This window comes from Cyrtonyx montezumae, unplaced genomic scaffold (assembly GCF_038088225.1).
Source record: "Cyrtonyx montezumae isolate F1298 unplaced genomic scaffold, pur_monq_1.0 scaffold_2, whole genome shotgun sequence".
NCBI lineage: Eukaryota > Metazoa > Chordata > Aves > Galliformes > Odontophoridae > Cyrtonyx > Cyrtonyx montezumae.
Window position 1 is genome coordinate 14,996,654 of NW_027071936.1, and position 26,097 is coordinate 15,022,750.

General features: G+C 38.2%; 1 protein-coding gene across 2 annotated transcripts in view; it reads left to right on the plus strand.

Annotated features, from left to right (window-relative positions):
* CCSER1 (coiled-coil serine rich protein 1) overlaps nt 1-26,097 on the plus strand; it is a 623,183-nt gene that overhangs the window by 39,574 nt on the left and 557,512 nt on the right. For both annotated transcript variants that reach the window (XM_065736482.1, XM_065736483.1), the window contains exons 2-3: nt 22,294-23,646; nt 24,814-25,001. In XM_065736482.1, coding sequence (XP_065592554.1) covers nt 22,338-23,646; nt 24,814-25,001 — 1,497 coding nt within the window. In that variant the 5' untranslated portion in view covers nt 22,294-22,337. The remainder of the gene's footprint in view (nt 1-22,293; nt 23,647-24,813; nt 25,002-26,097) is intronic.

The window sequence follows — 26,097 nt, forward strand, 5'->3', positions numbered from 1 at the left end:
ACTTGTCTTTAGTACTTTAAGAGCTGCCTCTTTCCTAAAATTTGTGAAGCCCTCAACTCATATTTATTTAATCAGAGTTCTGTTTTCATAGGAGGATTCTATTTTACTTTTAGGAAAGAAGAATTGCAAGTATTAAATGATTGTGAACATAGTATCAGAGGATTAAAGCCTAAAGCTCTTTTTCCCTTTGCAGATATAGCATTTCTTTGTTCTGGTCTGTGTTATGCCATGGATAGTTATACCACAGTCCTTACTGACTGTGAATCAAATTAAACGCAGAAAATACAATATTGAACAGACTGTTAACTGTCTGTTCACAGGCTGCCCTGAGACCTGTTAATGGCATAAGTGCAGCATCAGGATTCAGAGCTCTTGGTGAGTTGTACCATTTAAAAACCCTCAGGGACAAGATACACCTATAAATACTACCTAGAATTAATTTGTTCAGTTATGAAAGTAAGGCAGTTTTTCTAATTGTGCTGCTTTCAAATGATGTTTGGTTGGTGTTTTTTTTTTCATTTCCTTTCCATGTTTATTTTCATGTCTGCGGGATTCTGTCTTTGAGAGGCAAAAAATTCTCCATAATCTAAAAATAAAATGTAGTAGTACTCATACTTGCAGATTCCTGATGATGTATTTGTAGGGAGGTGACAACAGGTAGTACTTAAAGCTGTGACTCTGAAAATCTGGAAGTAAACTCATGTGTTTTTATTTGCTTAAACAGCATAGAAATATTTCCTGGCGGAGCTGTCTGGGTAGAAACAAATAGTCAGGCTATTGTAATATGCATATGAAGCTCTCTAGACTTCAGAGATTAAGCTTGCAATATTGGGTTGTAATCAGGATCTTGAAAGTTGACTGGTAGACCACTGATCCTGTGGAACAGGTGTGCTTATTTAAGCTGTCATTCAATGCGTGTCAGTGGCCTGCCTTGTCATGCACAGCAAACGTGTATGTGGGGCATGGCCGGAGCTGACTCCACATCTCTTAAGTCTCTTGGCTACCTTACGTCTACTGAACCACTGCATTCATGTTGACTGGGTTTCTTTAACTGCAAATGCTGCTCTGTTGTTATAGGTGCTGCCTCTTCACGGTTTTCTCAGACATCTTTAAGCAACGTAATTTCTTGTATTCTCAGAAAGGAGGAAAAACTCAGGCCCATTTTCACTTGTGCTAAAAACAGCATTTGCACTCAGTCCTATCCTAAGGCAAATTTTACAGCTCAGTTATTAAACCATGAAAGAGAATTCATTTCAAAAATACAGAAGATCCCTTAATTACAGTGTTTGCAGTAAAACATGTAATAATAAGATAGCACTCAAGTTTATTGAGCTGCTTTGTCAGCTACCAGATCCAGACTCACAAAAATCCCTTTCTGAATGGAGGTACGGTATAATGCCTCTCAAGGGCATCTTGTGTGTGTTAGTGAACATATCAGGAAGAGGTATTTTGTTTATTAGCTGACCATGTCCTGCTGAAGGTATGTCTTAATGCAGCTGTAGCTGGCTGTAGTTTGGCTGTACTCATTGCTATACCTTTATTATAGTTCACAGAATCACAGAATTGTTTGGGTTGGAAGGGACCTCTAGAGATCATTAAGTCCAACCCCCTGCCAGAGCAGCTCCCTAGCCCAGGTTGCACAGGTAGGCGTCCAGGCGGGGCTTGAAGGTCTCCAGAGAAGGAGACTCCACCACCTCTCTGGGCAGCCTGTGCCAGTACAACGTCACTCCCATCGATGTTTGCACGTAACTTCCTGTGCATCAATTTTCATGCTGTAGCAACCAGCTGTTATTTGCTTTTTCTTTGTCAGATTGTGAGCACTTCGCCAAGCCAGTCATTTAAACGTGAACGTTTCATCTAGCACTTAAAAGCATGTGTGATGAACTAGCAATTAGATACATGATTACTACCTATTGTATTTCTCTGTTTCTAAAAATAACTTGTTTTGGCCTAGTTATGAAACCTCTCATCACTGTCTGTCTAAAAATTTAAATAATTGAGCTTTCAATGCATGTTGAATCTGTGGCAAGGCTTTTGGAGTCAGGAAAAATAGAAGATGGAAAAGATTGCTGATATAAACAAATGCCTTAGGGATTTGACTATGATTTTTTAGAGTGTACTTTTGAGTAAGAGGTGGAAAAAACCCAAAAGATTTCTGGAATCAGAATATGTAGTGAATAGAGCATTTGATATAACGATCACAGTAGTGTGTGTGTCTTTCAGGAGCTAATCTTATATATGTATATTTTTTATAATGGCTTTTCTGATGGGTGCTCAGCCAATGATATTGATCACTTCAGTGTTACTGAGACATATACTGTGCTTTGAGTATTGTTTTGTGACGTTTTGAGACCCCTTTGGTTAAATAGATTTGTATAAAATTGATTTCAGTTTTATTTTTCAAGGGATCTAGTTTTTTGGGGGGGCTTCGGGGGAAGTCTTTATGCATATTCCCCTTTTGTTCGGTATTCATTACTTAGAAGGATTTAGCTAGCATTACTTTATTTATTTATTTATTTTTAAAAAGTTAAGTATTAAACATTTTTCCTAAAAACAACGTAGTTCTGTTTCTTTTACTCTACTGGAGATGGAATAAACAAGTGCATTTTTTTTCACTGCAAGTGGCTTCATAAACGTGACTGAAACATCTAGTAATGCAACTCTTTTCCCTTTGCTGTAAAATAAATCTTATTTAGAAGCTATTGGACATCCTCTCCTGTTAACCTAAAAGCCTGAGATGGAGAGTAGGGAATGACTTAAAAACGTTTAGTAGCGATTTCAGCCTGAAGCCATAGGCTTGCTGTCTCCTGGACAGCTGCTCCTCCAGGGGAAGTCATTGACCCACACTCTTAAGAGCCACCTTTGAAGCATCCATAAGCTACCTTTGACTTGCAAGCATTTTTATACTGTTGTTCTAGTCAGTAGGAAAGCTACGTTTACCCTTTGAGTCTTGCCTAGAAGTGCTGTGTGCAGTTTGTTGCTACAAAACTAAATAGCGGTATTGATTTTTAGGTGGTAGGGAGCGTGTGTGCCTGCGTAGTCCAATTTGATGGTAGTCAGTCATCTCCAGTGCTTTGATACTGATATAATCAAAATTACAGTTCAGATAGAGATGTAACAGCTCTGCTGTGCTGTAAAACTGAGTACTGTCAACTGCTGTACAGTTTTCCTATTCTTTCCATGATTGTCATATATCAATAGCTGTGATTATGTCATGTGTGCTATCTAAATCTTACTAATAAGAAGCAGTAAGCAAAGATGTTACAGAAACCTGTGGCTTTTACCACTAAATTGTGACAGTGTTGTGTTCAACTGTTCCTTGTGTGATGTCAGTGGTGATCCACGACTCTGAGAAGCCTCTTAGCTTATGAAACCACATTGGCTGTCATGTCTTCCTTTTCAGATGTAATGGATTCAGATTTCAGACTCTTTTTTATTGCTTTCTGTTCTCAGTTGCTCGTTTTAATTTACTGTTCTGATAAGAAGGAGACTGAAATAAAACTGGAAGAAAAATATCTGAAAAAATTATCCTTATCACCTCAAGATGGATTATATGCTCTTTCTCTCAACTCTTCAATTTTTCCTTCAGAACCTTTATTCTCACTTTTTTCTCTCCTTTCCACGTATCCTATCTGGATCTGGCTTTTTGTCTGTGCTTTCTTCCCATTGCTTACTGCAGTTCCTGGGTTTAGAGAGATGGGTCTTATTTTCAGCTCTGTGATAGGCAGTGTATATTTCTTTGAGGCAAGTTGTGCATGTAGAGCCTCATCTCTGGCTCCTAAGTACAGCCTTTCCGGAGTGTTTGCTGCAAAATGTGAAGTGAATCTCTGATCCAAACAAGAAGTTGGCATCTTTGGTTTATTTAATGTATGTTTTGCTTTGGATTCTCTTTCCTTCTTTGAGGGGTGTGATGGCTTACCTCTTTCTATAGAATTTATCAGATCATCAGTATTGGTCACAGTCAGGTACAGAATGTGTGTTAGAAGCAGGTTAGCGAGCATTTTGGTTGTTGTCTTATTGTTTTTTGAATCTGAGTGAGGAAAAGTAATAATAATAAAAAACAAACTAACAAAAAAAAACCCCCAGCAAATCACAAATTAGTTCAGATCTCTTAAAACAGAGCACCTCAGGATTGGTGCCATCATCTTTTCAAGTTTTTACCTTGGTAATACTCCCGCTTTGGTTTTGTGTTACTGTACGGCGCATTTCTAAATGGAGAAAGTAACTCAAAAGTATCCCTGGCTAATGCTACAAGCATTCTCCACTCTTATTCTATATCCCCTACTGCTGGTGTCTTTCAAGAGCAACTCTTGAAGACTGACAAACAGTATCAGACGTGTAGGAAAAAAATAATAAAAAAAAGCTGTTTTTAGATCATGTCTTGCCTGGGTGTTGTTTGCCTTACTGTAGTGCCCACAGAGAGTGTTGCAGTAGGTTGTCTTCATAATCTCTGTGGCAGTAGTATCAGCTGCTGATATTAGGTTAAAGTGGCATTCTTGGCATGAACACGGTCCTCATTGCCTTGCAATTTGTGTCACTGGGGAATCTACCCCCTCCCCAACCCTCACATTTCAGCTTCAGAAGTTGCAGGGGGAAACTCAGGTTTGTGTTCTTTGGTCAGTTCATCTGTCATGGCTGCTTCTGTCTCTTGTAGCTTAAGGACTGTAGGGGTCATTTTGGCTGTTTGCTCTGTGAGCTTTGGAGCAGTTATTGAGTCATCGAATGAGGTGTGGTCAAGGGATAGGGCCAGGCCAGGAACAGCTGTGCAGGTGTGTGCCTTCTAGTGCTGTCTCTAGCTTGAATGCTTCATGCAGTGGCTGAGCTGGGGGAAGTATGAGCGAGGAAGCTTGGAGGCAGTGGAGTAAAAGCGTGCGTTCAGCTCATGTTTTGAACTTCTTATTTTTCCCCAACAGCTTGAACAATCGCCGATGCCATCAGAATTGCTTATCAGAGGTAATACCTCAGGATTTGATATTGCCAGCTATCTTCTGTTTATCTGAGTTACGTGTATAGCAAATTCAGATAGGTAACAGCTTCAAAATGGCAACCAAAAGGCTGTTTGATGCCAATGTTGTGAATTTTACCTGTATCTGTGGCATGGAAATGCCCAGCGATGCTGCCTTATTGAGGGCTGGAAGTTTTCTGGTGGGCAACAGTGTACTATCAATAGTGCTTCTATTAATCAATTTCTGGTTAAAATTTCAGTGCAATCTCAATTGCCTGTCTATTCATCCCTCCTGCATAACTTTAGGAATAGTTCAGTAGTTTAATTTCAGTTTTAAGTAGTCTTTTTACCAAACCTCACTTTCCTAGCTATTTTCCACTTTAAATGTCTAAGCATTTTGTTCCTTGCTTTATGATAGCCATCTTCCTGGGCAAGGTTTAAAGTCTGAGTAGCTGATTGCCCTGTCTTTCACAGGTGTGTCTGTTTATGTTTCTTTGTTCAGTAGTCAGCATAAAGGGAGACCCTTTAAACTGGAGTCATAGTGTATCAAGATGAGACAGTGACAGTTAATGTCACCTATTAACCTGAATATTACAAATATATTCTTGTGTAGTTTGCTCAAATCCAAGGTGTGTGGGTATGTGCAAGTGTCACACGCATGCCTATGCATTAGTTGTGCAAGAATGCAAATGAATTCAAGCAGGCATTCTGACATCTCAGCTTTGACATGTTGGTGACTTCCTCATTCAAAAGGCGTGAAACATTGACCTGCTGTGGTTATTTTCATCTGCTCATGTGAAACGTAGTGCATGATATACGGAAGAATGGGTAGTGGTGGAGTGCTGGAGTTAGCTGTAATAATAAGAGGCTCAAGGATATATGAAATTGATTACATTCATACAGTCATAAATTTCCAGGTAATTAGGATGCTAACATATGCAAGGTTTTGATGGGCGTATTTTGGTTGCAGAATTTAGTGTAGACAGATTACAAGTCTGATGCTGTAACCCAGAGACTTTTTTTGTTTAGTATTTAAAGAAGGATAATTCAGAAAATATTTATGCTTTCTGGAGGCCAGGCCCTTAATGCCATCAAATCTAGAGAGAGAAAGTTGTGGAAATTGTAATGTAGTCTGTTGAATGAGTTAGTGCCCTAGCTAAGTATTCCGAAGGGGAAACAAATACAGATAATGAACGAATGGTATAAAACGTGGCCATGCGTACGTTTGCACAATGATACTCAGTGCTATAGCAGCTCGTGTATAGTAAATACAAGTTAACAAACAATGAAAGTGCTTCTCAACTTATGCTTTATTATCCAGATAGCATTGTAATCTTTCAGTCAGCAATTCCTGTTAAAATTGAACCGTATGTTCTCACAAGACAGCAGATGTATAACAATTAGCGACATGACTTTGCCACTTGAGGATTTGGGATAATACCGAAATAATTCATAATTAATTTGTGATCTGTACATCACGCAGGTTTCCTGTTAGGTACTGTTTGTCCTCGCTATTTACTGTACATTCTTGGTGTTTCCAAAGGTGTTTCCGAAGGTTTTGCCACTTAATGAACTTAGTGCCCTTATGTAGTCTTAGCATTGACTCTTTCCAATAACTGTAAAAGGATTAGCCCTTTCACTGCTGGAATGATCAGATGGCTTCATCAAGATCGCGCAGCACAGAAGCTGGGGGAAGGCCAGAGGTGTCCTAAAGAGGAATGTTTATGTTGAGAACTCCTGGGGAGCCGCCCAGGGGCACAGCATCTGCAGTTTGACAAGGTATCACGTTGGAGGCAGGGCTGAATGCCATTGTCTCTTCAGTCTCTTTATCCCTTGTCAGTAATATGTATTCATTAATAAAAGTAATATTGGGTGCTGGCTGTTAGTATTGAGTATTAAGGAGATGGAAGACAGGTATAAATTGCCAGAATATTATGAAAATAATGAAACTAGGCGAAAAGGCCTCATTTTCACCTTGAGTTTTGATAGATTGACTTGGTGTAATCTTTCAGATATGATGTGAATTGAATTCTGCTAGAAACAACCCTGCTGTGACAGGTAGAATTAAGTTGACCAGCTGAATAGGATGTATTATTTTTAACAAGTATATCAGCTGACATTGTTCCTGCCTAGTTGTTTTTACCAGAAGAATCTTGTACTTTCATTGTGAATCATATATTAACATTTACATTCTCTTGAGACATGTATTAATTAACATCCTTTTCCCAGTTTAGCTTTTTTCCTCTGGAAAAATGTGTGCAATATATGTATGTGGTGTATAAACCTCTCTTCAGAGAAAAACTGATTGTCTTAGAACTTTATTGTATGACCCCTTGCTAGAGAGGCATGTAGTTTTACAAGACTTGTGCCAGCAGCAGGCTTGTAGTTAATGTAAGCAGGGGATGGCAAGTTGTACTGCATATGCGTAGCTGCAACTGAGCCCCGGCAGCCCTTTGGAGAACTTCTCCATGTAAACCCCTGCATTTCAGTGGACAAATAGGGATGTTGACTGAGCCTTTTTCTCTGTGGGATCCCAGGTGATCCTTCCCCTCCTCCATATGCACCAGATTGCTTTGTGGGCTTCTTGATGGGATCTAGACACCACGTGTTAGGTCTTGGTGCACCATAGCATGGTATGTACATCATTGTAACAAGTTTATCTTCCTGAGGGACTTCTTTTCCATTCTGATTCTTTACTGGGTTGCAGTCTGTCTCTGTCAGATGCTGGAGGATTCTTACATTGTTTTCTAGTTGTCTTTTGCACGTGGCATATGTTAGACTTAGTTTGTGAAATATAATGTTGACAGAAGAAAATGAATGAGAACTGCGTTTTCTGTCCTATGTCATCAGTGCTGATGTCATCATGGGCATTGAATGCATCTCTGTGGAGTTATGTCTTGGGAAGTTTATTTAGTTTCTTGCTGTTGTGATTATCTCATTAGCAGTAATGAGGTGTGCTAGATTTTTAAAATTTCCTCCCTTCATGGGGAGAGATGTCAGTAAGACTGTATGATTGAGCCTGCTGTCTGATGTTTCTGATTATCTCATCCAAGCTGGCAGAAAGCACGGTGCTGTCACTATTTATATTTCTTGATAACACTTTTTAAGTTACAGAAGTTTTGTACAAAATATATTTTATTGTGCTACAGCAGCGAGTTTGCTTGCTCTCATAATGGCAGTTGCTGTCCAGCAACAGAGCTCTCTTTCATTACTTCCAAATGTTTCTCTCCTGTGAACTGGAACTCCTTTGTTTTGTTTTGTTAGCACAGTTTTTACAGCATGCAAAGAGAGTCTGCAGGTGAGGTACTTGCTTAAATGCGTGGGTTACGAGTGCAAAGCATTTGTTTGTTGTCTGATGTGCAGTCAATGGTTAGGAATTACGAGAGCTACTATGCTTATTATATTTAACTCATGTTGAAACTTCCACAGAGTGTTTGCTTATTCCAAATTCATAGAATCATTTAGGTTGAAGGAGATACATAAGATCATCAAGTCCAACCATCACCTAACTTTGTAAGTCCACCACTATGCGACATTCCTAAGTGCCATGTCTGCACAGGTCCTAAGAAACTCCAGGGATGGAAGCTCCTAACATCTCCTTGGACAGTCTGCTCTAATGTCTAACCACCCTTTAATGTGAGGAAATTTTTCCTGACATCCAATCTAAACCTCCCTCAGGGCAACCTGAAACCATTTCTTTGTGTCCTATCACTTGTCACATGAGAGAAGAGACCGATGCTCTCCTCACTGTAACCTTTTTTCAGGTAGTGGTAAAGGGTGATGAGGCCTCCCCTCAACCTCCTTTTCTCAAGACTGAACAGCTCCACTACACTCAGTGACTCCTCGTAACTCTTGTTTTTTAGTCCTTTTACCAGCTTTGTTGCTTTTCTCTGAGCATGTTTCAACAATTCAATGTCTGTGTGGTATCAATGGACCCAGAGCCAAACACAGTACTTGAGGTGTAGACTGAGTACAGAGGGACCACGCTACTTATACAAGCTGTGATGTCTGGGTCATCTTGGTCACTTGGTCACTCTACAGGCTTGTGTTTGTGACTGGTGCTGTCTGTTTCTTGGTTTTGTCATCTTTACCTATTCCCATGAGAATAACAAGTGAACTACTCTAGTAATTAGGAGGTTACTTCACACTTCAAGAATGAGACTGTTAAGATTAACTGCTGCTGTTGGAATTCAGATAATGTTCTTTTATTCTCTTGAATGGTGGTTGCAGTTGAAATATTCTGTCAAAAAATTCTCTTTGTGTTTTGTGAGTAGTTGAGCATTTTGGTCAGATTATATGGTCTTTTCTTCTAAAGAATAATGATTGCTAAACATAATCCATTTCTCACTAATAAACTTCTGAAAACATGGGTGAAGCTGCAAATATGCTAAGATTGGCAGTTGAACAAACATGCTTGTTTCAAATACTAACTTCTTATTCACAAAAGCTGGTAATAAGAATAGCTTAGGCATCTGTTTTTCATGTTTAGCTCCCTGGTTTGCATCAGTTAGAGAACTTCATTACATAGCAAACAAAAATATTCTTAATATCATTAAGAACTTCTTAATAACTTGGGGATGAGAAATAGTATATGCAGAGATCTATAGCTGTCTTTTATATTCTTCAATTTTGTAGGTTTTTTTTTTTTACAGATGCATCAAAACTCTCTTGACTGATCTTTCCAATGGAAAGCAGATGCATCCGAACAGAGTAAGGTAAAATTACTGAGCGTATGAGGATGGGACCTTATTATGGGAAAAACAAAGGTTTCCAATATGAGCTACAAAAGAAAGTTTATTTATCGTTGGAAGCGGGACGGCCATGGAAAAAAGACTGGCTCATTGAAAATAATAGTTAACTGTTTTTACAACAGCAGAGACTGCAATTTGGTGCTCATGGCACACTTCGTAATATTTGCAGGCTGCTTTAAAAGTATGAAAGCATTATGGCTATTTAAAATTTTGGAGGTCAGGTGAAACAGAGCAAGACATAAAGAGATGCTTTAATGGGATCATACTCTTAAGCTGTTCAGAACATCTGAATCTGGGCTTGTAGTCGCTGAGTTGTGAGACTATGTAGTAAATGATATCGTAGAGCTTCATTTTCTGTATTTTCTCTCCTGTTTGTTATTTTCTGTCCGTCTGCATTCCTTCAAGCTTCAGGCTCACCAGTGCTAGTAAATCATGCAAAGCAATCTTGTGTAAAAGGATATGCAAAACTACTTAGCTCATGTAGTCTTGAAGAAGACTACTAGATCAGGAAAACCTGACATCTTGTATAGAGCTGGAGGGTAGTGAGGTACATGTTGGTATCTCACAAGCATTTATGTGAAAGTGGAGTAGCATTTGTTTTTGAACCTGTTTTTCTCCTGAAACCATTTAGCTTTAAAACCTTGGTGTACAATCTCTTTAATTATTAGGAGCTATTGAGGTGACTGGGGAGCACCCGAACTTGATTTTTTTTAATACCTTTTATGCATTGCAGGCAGTGTATCAGAACCTCATGAAAGCATAGAGCCCTATTGCATTTAGCTGCCTTTCTATCAGGGTTTTGTGTTCTCACATGAATGTGTTAAATCTGCTTTTATAGTTTTTTTTTTTTTTTTTTTTTTTTTTTTTTTTTTTTTGGAACGTGGAATCACAAGGTATCTTGGTTTTACATTTCTTAGATCTTCATAATTGTTCTGCATACAAATTAGGTTTGCGCATAAATTTAAGAAAATAATGTATTCATTTGTTCTATGTAAAATATACTGATAACTCATTACAACTCTTAGCCTAAAAACATTCAGAGTAGGGCAATTTGGTTTGCAGTTACTATATAATTAATTTAACCTTTCAAGTTTGTTTTTACTATTCTGTCTTCTAGTATGAAATGCAAGAAGCAGGATGGTCTGAGTCATCCAGTGGAAAGGGGCTAAATTATATCCTTTTTCACTCATCAAACAACACATTTAGCATTGTATTTATGTTGGAGTCCATGAGACCACTCCTGTTTTCAAAGTTGTTTTGTTGTTTTACTGAATAGGGATGATATTCTTCTCATTCTTTTAGTTAAACGTATGCTTATATGCATTTATTGTTGCCTGAAATGAATTTCTTAGCGTATATGAGGTAGTGAAAGGAAGTAAACCAAAAAACTGTATAGCAAATGTGTTCAGAAGGTCCTGTGTTTAAGTTGTACGAGATGTAACTGGCTCTGAGATACTGCTGTTAAGCTATTACTTTCAGTAAACTTCACTACATGGTAGCTTTCAATAGAATTAAAAAAAGAAAAAAGCCTGTCATAAAGTCTGGATGGCTTGAGAACTCTTTATTCTGACTTAGTTTTATCACCAAATTTCTTTTTTTCACAACGTTACATTTTTTTATTCCATTCTCTGTGTTCCTCTGCCTTGAGGTAAGTCACCAATACAATAACCCACTTGAACTCAATGTGGGAGGTGATGTCTGTCGTTATTTCTCTGTTGCTATTTGCTCTCTTGCTCTACAGCTTTCTGGTTCTGTTCAAACCTTTTATATATTTAAAGTGGCTGGAGAGGAAATGCATGTTACAGATGGGTATTTTTTTTTTTTTAGGTTTTCAAGGGTCACATTGTAAATAAACAGCTGTTGGTCTTCTTGTGAAACTTACAAGCCTGATGTAGTCTGCTCTGCTTGTAGTCTTTTCAGTCAGGAGGCAGAGTATAAAGGGAGACAGTTTCCTGCTAAGAAGTTATTTTTTCTGGGTGGGCTTCAAGGACTTGTGCTTTTATGAAAATTATTTCTATGTTCAGAGAGAATGAAGCTTGATTATAGACACTTTAAAACTGTAGAACTTTGTTTTGTTTGAAGATGACAAAGCTTACCAGAGACATCCAGGAACATGAGGCCTTATCTTGTAAGGTTGACTGTCTGTCACCTGGTCTGATCAGTTTTGGAGATGATTGTTTAAAATTGTTCAGAAGTGGTGATGGAGTTAGATTCAGGTAGCAGATCTCAGCTGAGAGAGGCAATAAGCATTAGAAGAAGAGGCTATTGTAAATGACAGTTAACTGAACATCTACCTTTTGTGTTGCCTGTTAATTCACTTTCTTGCTTCTCAGGCCATTTGGATGAAACTAGGCTCAATCATTTACTCATAGCAGCCAATGTACGGCTTTCCTTTTCTGTAAACTTTCTCCCTTGATATAAGCACAATTTTCCCATACATATTACTCTTCCCTAAGGGTTGCTGTTCTCCATGTCTCATTTTCTTTACCATTTCTTTATGCCATATTGAACTGAATGCTAAATCTACCCTTGACAATAGCTGCATAGGCTGCTTCTCTTTCATATCATACAGTGCTGACTACTGGAATTGCCTTAAGTTCCTAAAGAATTACGTTGATGTGTATAATTTTAACAAAGATATATGCAGAAGAAGTTGTTGAAAATTATTTAAGAAACTGTTTAGCTTTTAATTAATAAAAGCTTCATAAAGTTGCTATCATCCAAAAACCTTTTTTTGGCTGTTGTAAAATGTGAGTTCTAAACACAAATTTAAAATCCTTGTTTAAACTTTTCTTCGTGTTCATGGTTTGAACTTCATGGTTCTCTGATAATGCAAGGAGGCTTTACTACAGCCTTCTTTTCATCTATATGTCTCAAGGAGTTTTTACAGAAGAGAAGTAAAATACCTGTGTGACAGTTAAGTATGATAATGTAATTGAGAAGGAGGGGTTTTCACAAGTGTCTTGGTCACAAAGCAGTTGTTTGCCTAGAGCTTCCTAACCTTCAGTTTTCGAAGTGAAATTCCAGTTCTCAGTACACGCGCACAAGCTGGAGGTGTGTATTTCTGGGAGTTACTTGCTATGGCACTTGTATCTCCTGCAGTCTGCTATACTTTCTTTCCTTAAATAGACTTGCTTCTACAGAAATAAGATTCATGGGGTTCCCTTTTTTGATTAACAGCTTTAACAGCTCACAGTTGCAGTTAGAGCATATGAATGCATTTAATTGTCTTGAGAATTTTCTTCTTTTTCATTGTTTTTATTAGTAATAAGGTAGGTGTATTAGACTTACTTGAATCTAACCTAGAAATAGTTGTATTTCAGCAAATTGAAAGGGGAGTAGCCTGAGTCATTGCTAAGAGATGGAAGACTTCAGCAAAACAGATTTCTTTTCTAGATTTAGTGATTTTATTTGTCAAAATGTGTTCTTTCTACGGAAATTATGTCTAGTAAAGTGCATTAACATATAAAGAAAATAAAGCAATTAGTTGGCGATTAAAATTACATAATATCAGAGTTGGAAATTATTAATGTATTTAATATTCAGCCCCATGAGGAACACATCTTAAGGCTGGTGAAGCCTGTGGGGAGCAGGAATCAGGTTTGCAAGCTGTGACTAGTCTGAGAATTATCAGTTCATATTCTTTAAAAGCGTAGCTTGGGAATTGGTTTTTTTCTGTTGAACTTAAGGGAATTTGGAAAAAGAGCATTTTTACTCCCGTTGCTGTTAATTATGTGTTATTTCATGCTAACATAGAACTCCACTGTAGCAGTTGTTGGCTACAGTTACTTTATTAATTGAAAACCAATCTGCAAATTAGTCTGTTTTAGGTTAGGCAGAGCCTACATGATTTACTTGCCGGAGTACTGTCAACTACACTAGGTGTATTTTGTTTCCTAACTTCTTCAGTTTATTTGCCTTTCTTGGCAGGGGTTTTGTTACCTGGTCCTTTCCCATGTAAGGATTTAAGGTGGCTGTGGGTCCCTCTATCTTGGTGTTGTTTTTAACAGCAGCTCTAAGGAGATGCTTAAAAGTACCTCATGAATCTTCAGGACTGCATGATGAATTCCTCGGGGAATTGTCAGTTTTCATTATAGGTCATTAAAATGATAGAAATGGGTTTCTTCCTGTATTGGTCAGCATGAAAAAGAGAGAGACAAACAAAGCCCCGTGTTTGTTCACTTAAACACGGAGTTTGTTTGCTGGGCTAATGAGATAATTCATGTCTGAGGATTGCTTTTGCAACAGTGAAAGAAAAACTGTTAATAGGGTGACTGAGGCTTATGAAGGGGAGAGGCCAAGTAGTTTAAATCAGCACGAATCACTTCTGTGGAGCCACATGAATTTGCAGCAGATGAGGTTTTGGTCCATTTTTAATGCAGTTAAGGTCACTCTTTCAGCAGCTGCAGAGTTAATAAATGACCCTTGCTGTTGTTGTCGTGAGTCGTCATATACGTAGCAGAAGCAGGCAGCTCTTGAGACTGCAAAGCAACCAGATTAGAAGTAGTGCGGGAAGCTTAAGCATAAGAAAAAATGCTGATGACAGTGAAGCTGTGATTCTGGAAGATAAGAAGAACAGACAAGGGAGGGTGTGGAATAAAGGCACTCAATCCTACTGGGGCCACAGAGGTCTAAGGCAATTGTGAGATGGTTACTTGAAGCCAGCAAGAGATATAAATTTGCAGTATTTTGAATGACAGATTTTGGAACAAATGCGTTAAGGCAGAACTTGAAATCACTGGTGTCGCCACAAATGAGCTGGATCCTGCTTTAAAGATGCTTATGGTGTCTTGTGAGCCAGCAGAAAATTACAAGTTACTGTGGAATGGAAAAGCAGATAACGGTGCTTTGAATGCCTATAGGACCTTTAGCTAGCATTGGCATTTTACTTGATGTTATTGGCAGATCTTACATTGCTACAGTGAAGCATTAGTATAGAGCTAGAGCCGTGTTATTTCCTGTATTTTTCTCATGAGAAGAGCGACTTGCTTATGCGGTGGTGATCTATTCCACTTCAACTGCAGCTGGCAGGGAGTTTATCCAGCTTCCGCGTCCTAGTCTGGATGAAATGCTAGCGCTGTTGTTTGCCAGTATATGAAAGAGTCTGTGCTCTTGTGGGCATATTGCAGCTGGTATTCCTGTATGAGTGTACAGAAAGGTTCTTGATGGCTTCTCATTTTTTTGGGGTAGCTGCTTTTATGTATTCATACATAAAAGTATGGAGAGACTGCATGTAAAAAGCAGAATTTGTACACACAGGTTAAAAGTAGGACTTAACCTATACAGCTGAAAGTCAAATCACCATCTGTAAATGAACACTGACTAAATCCTGTACTCAGAGTGAAGTCCAAACTTTGTATCCTTATTAAATTCTTCATTGATCAAGATTCTCTATCTTCTCTAAGTATTTTTGGATGCAGCCCAGGGCCTTGATGTCTTTTCTTGTAGTGTTGGGCACAAAACTCAACTTAATACTCAAGGTGCAGCTTCACCAGCACCAAGTATGTGGGGACGTGATCGCTTCCTTGCTCCTGTTGCTGACACTATTTCTGATACAAGCCAGAATGCCATTAAACTTCTTAGATGTCTGTGCACACTGCTGGCTCATGTTCGGACAAGTGTTGACCAACAACGCCAGGTCCGTTTCTTCCACACAGTCTTCCAGCCACTCTGCCTTGAGCCTGTAGCATTGCGTGGGGATGTTGTGGACAAAGTTCAGGACCTGGCACTTGGACTTGCTGAATTTCATCCTATTGGCCTCAACTCAGCAATCCAGCCTGTCCATATCCCGCTGTAGGACCTTCCTACCTCAAGGCAGATTGATGCTTCTTTCCAGCTTGGTCTCATCTGCAAACTTATTGAGGCTGCACTCAATTTCCTCATCCAGGTCATCAGTACAGATATTGAACAGGACTAGCCCCAGTACTGTTCCGTGAGAGACACTGCTCATGACCGATCATCATCTAGATTTAGCTCTATTCCCCAGCACTCTCTGGGCCAGGCGTATCGCTCAGTCATAGAAGAGTATCAGATTGGTCAAGCAGCACTTGTCTTCTATGAATCCGTGTTGGCTGGGCCTGATCCCGTGTTTGTCCTGGATGTGATATGTGATCTCACTCAAGATGATCTGTTCTGTAACTTTCCATGGCACTGAAGCCAGGCTGACGGGCTTGTAGTTCCCCAGATCCTCCTTACAACCCTTTGTGTAGACAAGAGGCTGCGCTAAGCAAGCCTCCAGTCTTCTGGGAACTCTGGTTGTCCAGAAATGCTGGTAGATGGTAGAAAGCGGCAGGGGCATTTAAGGCAATGGGTATTTGAAATTTATGTGAGAAGCAGTTGTGGCCTGCAGATTTCCAGAGTTCAGTTTCCCTGCTTACTTACCTAGTGATAATTAAATAAGCCACATAACTTATTTCATGCTAACACTTCCTAATTTCAAGTCAAAGGAGGATATAGATAACATCTCTAGTTTTCTTCTTTTAAAGTTTGTTACAGTTCTGAATTAATCCAAGCACTGGGGGAGAGCAGTTACAAACTTATAAAGGCTGTTGTCTTTTTGAACTTGACTGATCAGAACTGGAGATAGTAGTGTTGATGTATTTGTTACCTCAAGTTTATTTCTGACAAATACATTTGCTTTTTTCCGTTGTTATTTCTGAAAGCATTAATTCTTCTGAAAAAATAAGCATGAAGTCCTGAACTTGTTAACCGGAGAGAAATCTTGTTTCTTAAGGTAACTCAGGGCTTGTATTCAGTAACCTTTATTTTTTTCTTTCCCTTTTTCCTAGATAAACATACACAGTGCAGCTTTTGATACAGAGAGGAAAAGATGTTGGGTTGTATGTATGTGTAGACATGAGGACTTCTCCAGAAGTCCAGTTCTGTTGGTTAGTCTTGCTTTGTTTATAAATAATTGTCGAGGGAATATCAAACTCTTAAGTGATTTTGTACGGTAAAAGGATCTTGACAATCAAGCACAGAGAATACCGCTGTGGCCATTGTTCCACAAACCAGATTATGAAGGTTAGAAATGAATTGCAAGGGTTATGTGCATACTGAAACAAAAGGGAAGAATGTTATTCAGAAAAGCAAATGGAGCTTAGGTATTAGAGGAAAATGCGAGTGAAATTTCATTTGCAAAAACAAATTGCTTCAATATCAACAATCCAACTTTTCATAGCTGGCAAATGTTTGATGTTTAGGTTTGCGTGTATTTTCAGTGAAGCGATTTTAATCCAGTTATGTTATCGTTGATAACAGAGCAAGTTCTAAGGGTTTTATACACAGGAGTTTGTTTTAAAAGTGAAACATGTATTTTAATGGCTTTGATAATGCTAAGCAAGGAAAAAAGCAAAATGCAATAAATATGGTGGAGATGCAGGTAATGTGGGAACAGAATTTGGTAAAATTGGGTTAGTGTTCAAGGCAGTACTGCTTGGCTGATAAGTATCTACATGTGGGATTCACTGTCTGCGAAGCTGCCTGCCAGGTTAATAGGCAATTCATCATGAGTGCCTGAGCTGCACCGGCCTTCTGTTGACTGACTGAAAATGAAAATTTATTTATTTTGCATATGTTTCTTTGGGAGTGAATTCAGGTGTTTGAAGTACCCTGAGGTCACTGTCATGTCTGTTCAAGTCTGGAGCGAAGTGGTCCCAGCAGATGCCTCTGTGATGCAGGAAGCATCATGCAACCATTGCATGTGTTCTCTGTTCAGATATTCACAGTAGTCCTGTGTGTTTTCATTTATCAGACGATCTCAATTCAGGGTTTTTGTTCTTGTTTTGATCTAAGGTCAAGGCCTTTCCAGATATTTGTCCTTTAGCTTATTGGTCAGAGTTGTAGATAACTAATTTTCAGTTTTCTAGTTTTCAGCTTTGTGTGGAAGTTACTGTTCAATATTTGTTGGAGGTATGTCTTTAAGGGGAACATCTTTAGTCTGAAGATTTGTTTAGGAGCTGTTCAGAGGAAGTATTTTATCAAGGAAGAATTTTTTATAGGCTTACATGTGATAATTATTTGTTGAGTAAGCTTCTGTTAGCTTTCTGTGTGGATGTGTATTTATGGTAATGGTAAAGTTCACAAATAATTTCAGGTCCTTAATTTGTCTTGAAGACGTTGAGAAATGCAGAAGGCACTGATGCTTCGCTCTATTTGCAGTCAGCTAAAAAAGCAGATCGACTGCTCCATCTACTGGTGTCCAGCACCTCAGCCAGAGCTGCTCTTTTGTATGGCCTGTGTCCCCTGGCGCAGCCCTGTGAGTAACCCTCTGCAGAACGGGAAATTAAAAATAGTGGGGTTTATTGTTTAGCCAGTGGTCAGCCAGTACATTTCCCTAAATACACTGGGTAGCGTTTGGAAGGTTATTTCCATTTTAAGCGCTTGTACTTCAGTTTTTCTACCTTTACTAGGTGGAAGTTGGAAGTCATTTTTTTTTCCTTTTTTTGGTGAGATACAACACACAAGGTACAGAGCATGTTGTAAGATTCTTACACTGTTCATTTAACATATTTTGTCTAATACTGTGTAGTTGGATTGTTCCTTTTAAGTTCTCTTGTATGGGAAGAAGTATAAATTGCATGGCCTCTATGTTTCCTCTTGCAATGAAGTACGTGACTTCAAGATATTTTTTAGGTTAATCAGAATAATATTTATATATATTCCTTATTTTCATTTCTGCAGTATCTTGGAGCAGAGCAATATGAAAATAAACTATTTACATCTGATTAACTTTTAAAATAGCTAGGAACGGGGAAAAGGTCTTTTTCATGCTGCTTCATGCTTTGCATATTTCTTATTTGCATTAGTGTTGACATGGGATCATGGTATTTTTGAGCTGTACCCAAATGTTTGAGGAAAAGCATATCGTCAAATAATCCACCGTTATTTTGATTGCAACAAAGCATTTTAAAGATAGGTTACTTATTTTCTCTCATGTTATCATACTTGAATTTATATTATACAAGATGAAAAAAATGTGCATCAAAAATCTACCCAACCAAAAACAGAATTGAACTTTCTACTGTAGTAGTCAAGAAATCACTTCAGTTTCACTAGTGTTGTAGTTTTAGACATTAAAAAATATATATTTAGGAAGTAGTTGTATGTGTATTTACTAAGTTCCTCCATGAGCAAAAGAATTAAAATGTTTACAATGAATTCTAATGCTTTTTTCCCTATTAAAGCATTATTTGGATTTAAGATTCTGAGAAATCTGAGGAACAACAATTCAAAGTAAGGGTAAAAAACAGTAAGTAATGCTAATTCTGACCAGTTGGATTCAAGTTCTATCAGGTAGTTGAATCCAACCTCTATATTAAATGTCACTCGGCTATTCATATGATGTGATGATTGTGTAAAGTACAGTTCTATTTTTTTTTTTTTTTTTTTAAGCAAGGATGCTGATACAATGGAAAACCATCCTAGATCTGTCTATCCTGTTTTTATAGATCCTTCTTGTTTGCTTGGCTAATATTTTAGCTAGTGGTCTAACAAGGCTGTTATTTCTTGAAGGGAAATGAAGCTTTGTGGTAGGTCCTAGAATGTATGTATGATCAGAATTGCTGTAATTGTTGTAGGAATCCAAGTTAGTTGACAGAATTGTCTGGAATGGCAGATAGCTTTTGCTCTTGCAAAGCTTCTTCTGTAGTGTTTTCTGTTTTCTTCGTTTTTTTTAGGAACTTTGTCAGTAGGACTAAGAATGTTCGATATAGAAAATGAGTAGTTTGGTGCAGAATAAACATTTAGCTGTGTAGAGAATAACAATGTAGCTGAACTGTATTTTACTCCATTAGATTTTCTACTATAAAGTATTAAACACGTAATTATGGTAAATGTGAAAACTGAAAAGGGATCACCTCCAATTTAGTTAATAATAAAACACAGATGGTAGTTTATAAGCTGAATTAAGGAGAAGAAAACAAGTCTTAACTGTTTGTGCTGTTCATGTATATCAATATATATTCTTCCTATGTTGCAAGTAGAATAATCATTTTAATTCAGTGCTTAACTTTGGCATTTAACATTATCCTGTGTATCTAACTAAGCATTTGCGTATACATGGCTATGTTTGTTTTCAGAAATGTTTTGTGATAGCCATTGTGTCCCTAGAAAACATGCTAAACGTTTCATGAGCTTACACTTGATCCTATTGGGCTTATACCTTATTTTAATGAGCTTATTTAATATGTGAGGATTTCTGCTGCCTGGATGATAGAAGTGTTGACAGCCTGTGTGTGCTCTTCCTTCAGGAGGCAAGGAAAAATGAATGAGTGTATGCCATTTATGTTATCTGCTGTTAAGAGGCAATGAATTCCATTAAAAGCTTTTAACACCCGTACAGTATCATGTGTTGGTTGATAGGAATAATATTTGTAATATTTAGAGACTATTTCTTATTGCAAGTGGAATTACAACACAAATGTGTTTTCTCCTTTTTATTTTTCCTTCTGCTCTTAGTTGAGGTGTTTTCCTAATTATAAAACAGGAGGGTTTGATCTGCAGTGAACTGATACTTAAGATGCGGGCCTGAGAGCTGACAATGGGAGTGAATAATGATTTGTTTGAGTGTAGCAAAGTCTACAGCAATGTAATATGTTTTAAAAATATTCAGCTTAGTGACTGCAGCTGTTGAACTGTATTCTAAAATGCCTTTTCAGTGATTATGAGGTCTGATTAAAATACCTGTAAGAGCCCTCACAGTCTTAGTGAATATTCTTGTGCTGTCTGCATGCTTCTGTATGGCTGTAAGCATGTTTTCACAAAAGCAAACACCAAAACAATATCTGTGAATTAACCTGATATATCTCATGGTGGTTAAAAACTGAGATTCATGTGAAGGGTGAGGAGGGGGCTGCATGGAGCTTTCTAACATGTTTTTAGTAGGTTGAGTTGTGGGCAGAGAAGAATGTAGTGCAATGTAAGCCATCAAGTGAGCTCACAGCCTGGGTACTCTGCTGCTGCCTGTGCTTTTGCTCTTAGTGTTGTAAATGTGAACAGCCTTGCATATCAGCAAAATGGGACAACTAGCCTTGTGTCTCTTGGTTCAGTTGGTGCAAAGCTATTTTGATAACCTGCTTGTGTGCGTGTACCACCAATTCTGTCCTGGTAAGACTGAAATTTAAATTTGTGTCATTTCAATTTCTGCACTTCTATATTATCCAGATTAGGTTTAGCTTGTAATTGCCAACGTGTCCTGGAAATCGATGACTGTTTTCAAGCTGTGTCTCTCTTCATAAGCTAGAAAACTTAATTGATTCCTGATGCTTGTGGCTACTTAAGTTGTGGTTGCTTGGCAGTGCACGTTCAGACTGTAGCCGTGCTGTCAGATAGGTTGTCTAGTCACAAATCTCTAAACTCATTTATTACTCTTTTTTTTTTTTTTTTACAGTAAAGTAGAATAGATATATCTAAAGGTATCCATTTAATAAATGTATGTATGTGTATATTTGTGATACATATACATAGAAACAGTATATAAATCTACATACTGTTTGTATATTTTTATTGTAGATACCTAAAGCATATTAAATTGCTTCTTAGAGGAATGAATTTGTTTTTTGTGCTTGGCATACAAATATTGCTTAGATAAATGACCTGATTTGTTTTTTCTTACATGCTGAATTCTTGTAGTTGAGGAAGTTGCGTTCAGGTGTTATACTTCTCTTGTTCTTGTGATCGTATCATCTGACTTTGCTGTTCTCTCAGTGGTCGTGTCTCTCACCACAGTAGTTTAATATGGCAAGAACCAAAGGAAGAACAACTGTTGTGTATTTCTTAAAGATTATGTTATTATAGTATATCTGCTGTGCTGCTGATATAAGCTTTTATTGCGTAAATATTAAAAGATGCCAAATGTGTGCGTATGAAACACATTTTGCAGATTACCAAAAACATGCAAAGTTAACTGATTATAAGCAAGAAAAAAAACAGCTTTAAGAGGGTCTTTGGACAAGTGTTAAAATGAGATGTTAATGTTGTAATCTGTAAACATATTCATACATTTTGACTGTGAATTGCTGGGACTTCACATTCTCTAGGAAGAATGGATGTTGATGGGAGTGATTGCAACACTAGCATTTTGTTTGCTCTAAGTTAGTACGTTCTACTTTTAGTAGGAGCACATACAGAAATTAAAAATCTAACTGAACAGCAGGATTGAGAACTTTAAATCTTGTTTGTTTGTCTTGCAGAAATGATTGTTTAGGAAGCCAAAGTAGTGTTTTACTCAGAAAAAGAAGTAATCTCATTTCAGGGAGGTTATTTTATAGGGAGACTTGTTGCAAGAACTTACGTAACAAAGGATATTTGGGTGAAATAGTTGTCTATCGTGTAGATTTATACTGCTACCCAGTGTGATATGCGTTACATAATATATCCAATTGTATGTCTTGTGTGGAGTGTTGTGAGACACAGTTTTGCACAATTACTTGGGTTTTGGTCCTGTAGGTCAAACTTAACTGAAATTCTAATGTATAAAATGACACATAGTTGTACGTAAGATAGATGTTGATTCCTCAAGTGTTTTGGCTGAGTTAATACTTGTTCACTTAGCCTTTAGGCTGAATTAATATTCTCTGTCTCTTTTTCTCACCCCAGATTAATTTCTTGGCTGTGAAGAAGCGTGAACGCCTCGTACCCTGATGGGGGACTCGGGATCCAGGCGATCGACTCTAGTATCTCGGTTGCCAATATTCAGAAGAAGTATAAGCCGTAGACACGACTCCCTCCCTTCTTCACCTTCCTCTGCCAGTGCTGTGGGTGTGCACACCTCCTCCCCATCCAGCACCAATTCCAGCTCAGGGAGCGCAGGCAAGCGTCGCAGTATATTCCGAACTCCTTCTATTAGCTTCCATAACAAGAAAGGGGGAGAGCAAAAGTCTGATGCCACCAGCCAGAATGTTAACATTTCAAATGGTGCCCAGTCTTCTCTCAGCACTTTTCAAAAACTGTGCCTGGAGGAGCACATAAAAAGCAGAGGAAGGCATTCGGTTAGCTTTGGCAGCTCACGTAGCAAAAAGATAACAAGGTCTTTGACAGATGATTTTGAAAAGGGAAAGGAGCCTTCAGCTAATAAGAATGTCTTTATAAACTGTATAAGCTCTGGCAAAAATGAGGGTGATGATTCTGGCTTTGCGGAGGAGCAGAGCCGCTACTCTGTCAAGCAGTCCACGCGAAAACTTCTCCCGAAATCTTTTTCATCGCACTACAAGTTTTCCAAACCGGTTCCACAGAGTCAGTCGGTTTCGTCTGTGCAGCAGACTGGATATGTGCTGGAGGTAAAATCCTACGTTGAAAGCGAGCCGGTGATTGCCTCATCTTCCTCTCCATGCTCAGCTGAGGTGACAGAGTGCATGGGGAGCACTTTGCAGTCCCCACTGCTCTCGGCTGACCTCACGGCTGTCCAGACCCCCTCTGACTTCATAACCTTGACGGAGGATTCTGTTTCGGAGGTTGATGCTCTGCCCAGCAGTGGGAATGGAGTGCTGCTAGCAGAGGATTTTGGCCACAGTGTCTCTACCTCTCAGATCATCTTTAATCCTGCACCAGTGAAGGAAACAGATGATGTGGAAAGTACTTACCAGTCTGCTGCTGTATCTCCTGCGAGTCATGCTAGTTTGTGTAGTGTTGAATCTAACACCTTGTTCAAAACCTCAGCTGCTTATCAGACAAAGGTATCATTGCAAGCCAACGAACTACATGTTACAGATGCCAGACACAAAGGAGAAGGTAACTCAGCAAAGATGAATTTAGAAACCTTTGCATTACAGCATAAACAAGAACTGGTGATGTGCTCTACAGGAGCAAAGGAGTTGAGTGGGGACCAAGAGGAAAGCATGTTCTCTAAGTACATGAGAGAAACAATTCCTGTAACGGATCCTAAGATTATTCAATGTTCTGAACCTCAGTCCTTTAAAACACAACAGGGATATGAAGCAAACCGTCCTAATGGTATGTATTCCATTTTCAATTGAGAGCTTTTATGGTTTTGGAGTTGGCTTTATTTAGTTTTTTTTTTTACTGGTTTAGAAACTGTTTGGTAATTAAGTATTAGTTTAGTGTTGTCTGTACTGTTTCAAAAGATCAAAAGTTATGAGTTTATGTATTCCTTTCAAATCATGTTTCAGTCAGAATAACAAAAGGTATAAAAGAAGTCTTGGATTTTTATAGGTTCCTGTTTTACCATTTAATATCCGTCAGTGATATTGGCAGTTGTATTTTCCTTTGGTAGAAAATGAATTAAGATAGAGTATTGATTCTTGACTCTTGTTGAATAGAAATGCTGGGTTTTTTGAGGTGTACATATTTTGGACTTGAGTCAATGAGTTGTGTTTGTCGATGAAGGATTGCTGTAAAATAAACCTCCTTTAGCTTATTATGAACAATAATGTATTTTGTGTCTTGCAGTAGGTCTTGAAAGTTCCTGGTTTTCATGTGCTTTCATTGAGGTGATGATGTATAGTAGCTTGCAGGAAATGTCAGGAAATGTTACCATCACAGAATTCAAGAATAGATTGCTGTTTCTTAGCTGAAATAACACTGTACAAATTCTTGTTACGTAATCTGTGAACTGGAGAGGGTTAACTAGCAGCTGGATGTTTAGCTTACAAAAAGGAGTTTGTAAATATTAACGAGATGGAATGAATAAGCTATTTCAGGATCTCAGTCTATAGAAAATTGTGACTGGTAATGGAGCACATCATCTTAAGTGTGATGTGGATTATAAACAATGAGAATCAATCTTATCCTTTAGCTACTTTACACTGTACTGGATTGTTGGGCGCCTTGTTCATAAATGGCTAGAAAACATCAAATTAATCCACTAAATTAGCTTTCATGAGAAAACCTGTTTATTTCAGAATCTTATTTAGATGGAACAAGAAAAGATGTTTTAATTTATGCACATCATCTGTTCTGAGAATTATCTTTGCATTCTTGGCTCACACTTTAGTCTAGTTTAGTGGAGTGCAGTAGTTACAGTGAGTAACAGGGAGCATCTCAAAGTGATGAATTTTACGTGATTCATTGCTAAGCATTCCAAGTCAAGTGTTTTGTTTAAGTAAGTATTTATAAAGAATAATTCTCTGTAGTGATTGCTGATTGCTTGTCTATTTGTAGTTGAGCTTGCCAATAGCTTCAGTCCATACCGAGAAGGCAGATTTATTGAGAAGCGACTCAGATCCTCCTCCGAAGGCACTGCTGGAAGCGGTCGACTGATCATAAAACCAAAGGCTGTCAATGCAGAAGAGCTTAACAGCCTACGGAAACAGAGGGCAAGCTCATCCTCTTCAAAAATGAACAGCATGGTGAGTTGATTCTTATATGTGTTTTTCTCATTAAATTTAATAGTGCAGCTATAATATGCAGCAAATTTACAAGATGGTAATGAGTAACTTAAATGCTGAGTTGAGCTTAGAAAATGTAGTTTGGGCTGAGGTGTGGAGATAAAATGTATTTTTTTCAGGATTTGACACTGAAAAAAGGTTTGTGCATGCGTTGTGACAAGCTTGTTGTAGTTGTGCTGAGTTGGTGTGCTTGGGAGAGCTAACTACAGCAAAAAAAACTGTATGAATATTGCTGAAATACAATAGTGGGCAACTCTATGGCAACATTTTTAGTGTTACTGCTGTAGTTATATCCCAGAATCATGCATGATGTGAATGAGATGAAACTGAAATGAAAACTTCTGTAGAGAAGTTAACTAACCAAATTCTGGTGTTAAGGAGGCTGGCTCGTTATGTAAAGTTCAGTGCTTTCACCTGAAGTGCAAAGGAAGAGAGGAAACCTTCCCTTCTGAGAATCCTTGAAAATGCCCAGGACTGGGAAGTCTATGACAAGTGCTGATCCACGTGGATCTGACTTTTGAAGCTTCTGATGGAAAATTAGTGATAGAAGGAAACGATTGACAAGTATATGCCTTGCTGTAGCCACTGCTTTTGGGGTTTACTTAATGGTTCTTAAAAGCCTTCGTATTGTTATGATGCAGGACCAAGCACCGTTCTAAGAGCCTCTGATGTGAAAACAACTGCCTTTTCTAAGAGAATTTTTTGCAGCTTTTCAAAAATGGGGAACTTGGGAAAGCTCATGCTAGGTTTGTGAAGCATGTTATTCCAAAACAGCATGTTCTTTTGGTTTTGCAGACAAACTGGTACTGTTATTTAGGTCATGTTTATTACTGTGTTACTTTGCCTGCTACTGAAGGTAGCAGATTATTTCTCTTTCACCCGAGGAAGCCTAAAGTATATCCTTGTCTTCACTAATACTGATTCCTGGTCAGTGATTTAAAAGAAGGTTACTGAAGAATTCAACTCATCAGTGCGAATTCCCCTTAACGAAACTGTAGCAGGAAATTTGAATTGGGAGTACTCAGAAAAGTTTGTCATTTGGTCATCGTGAATCTTG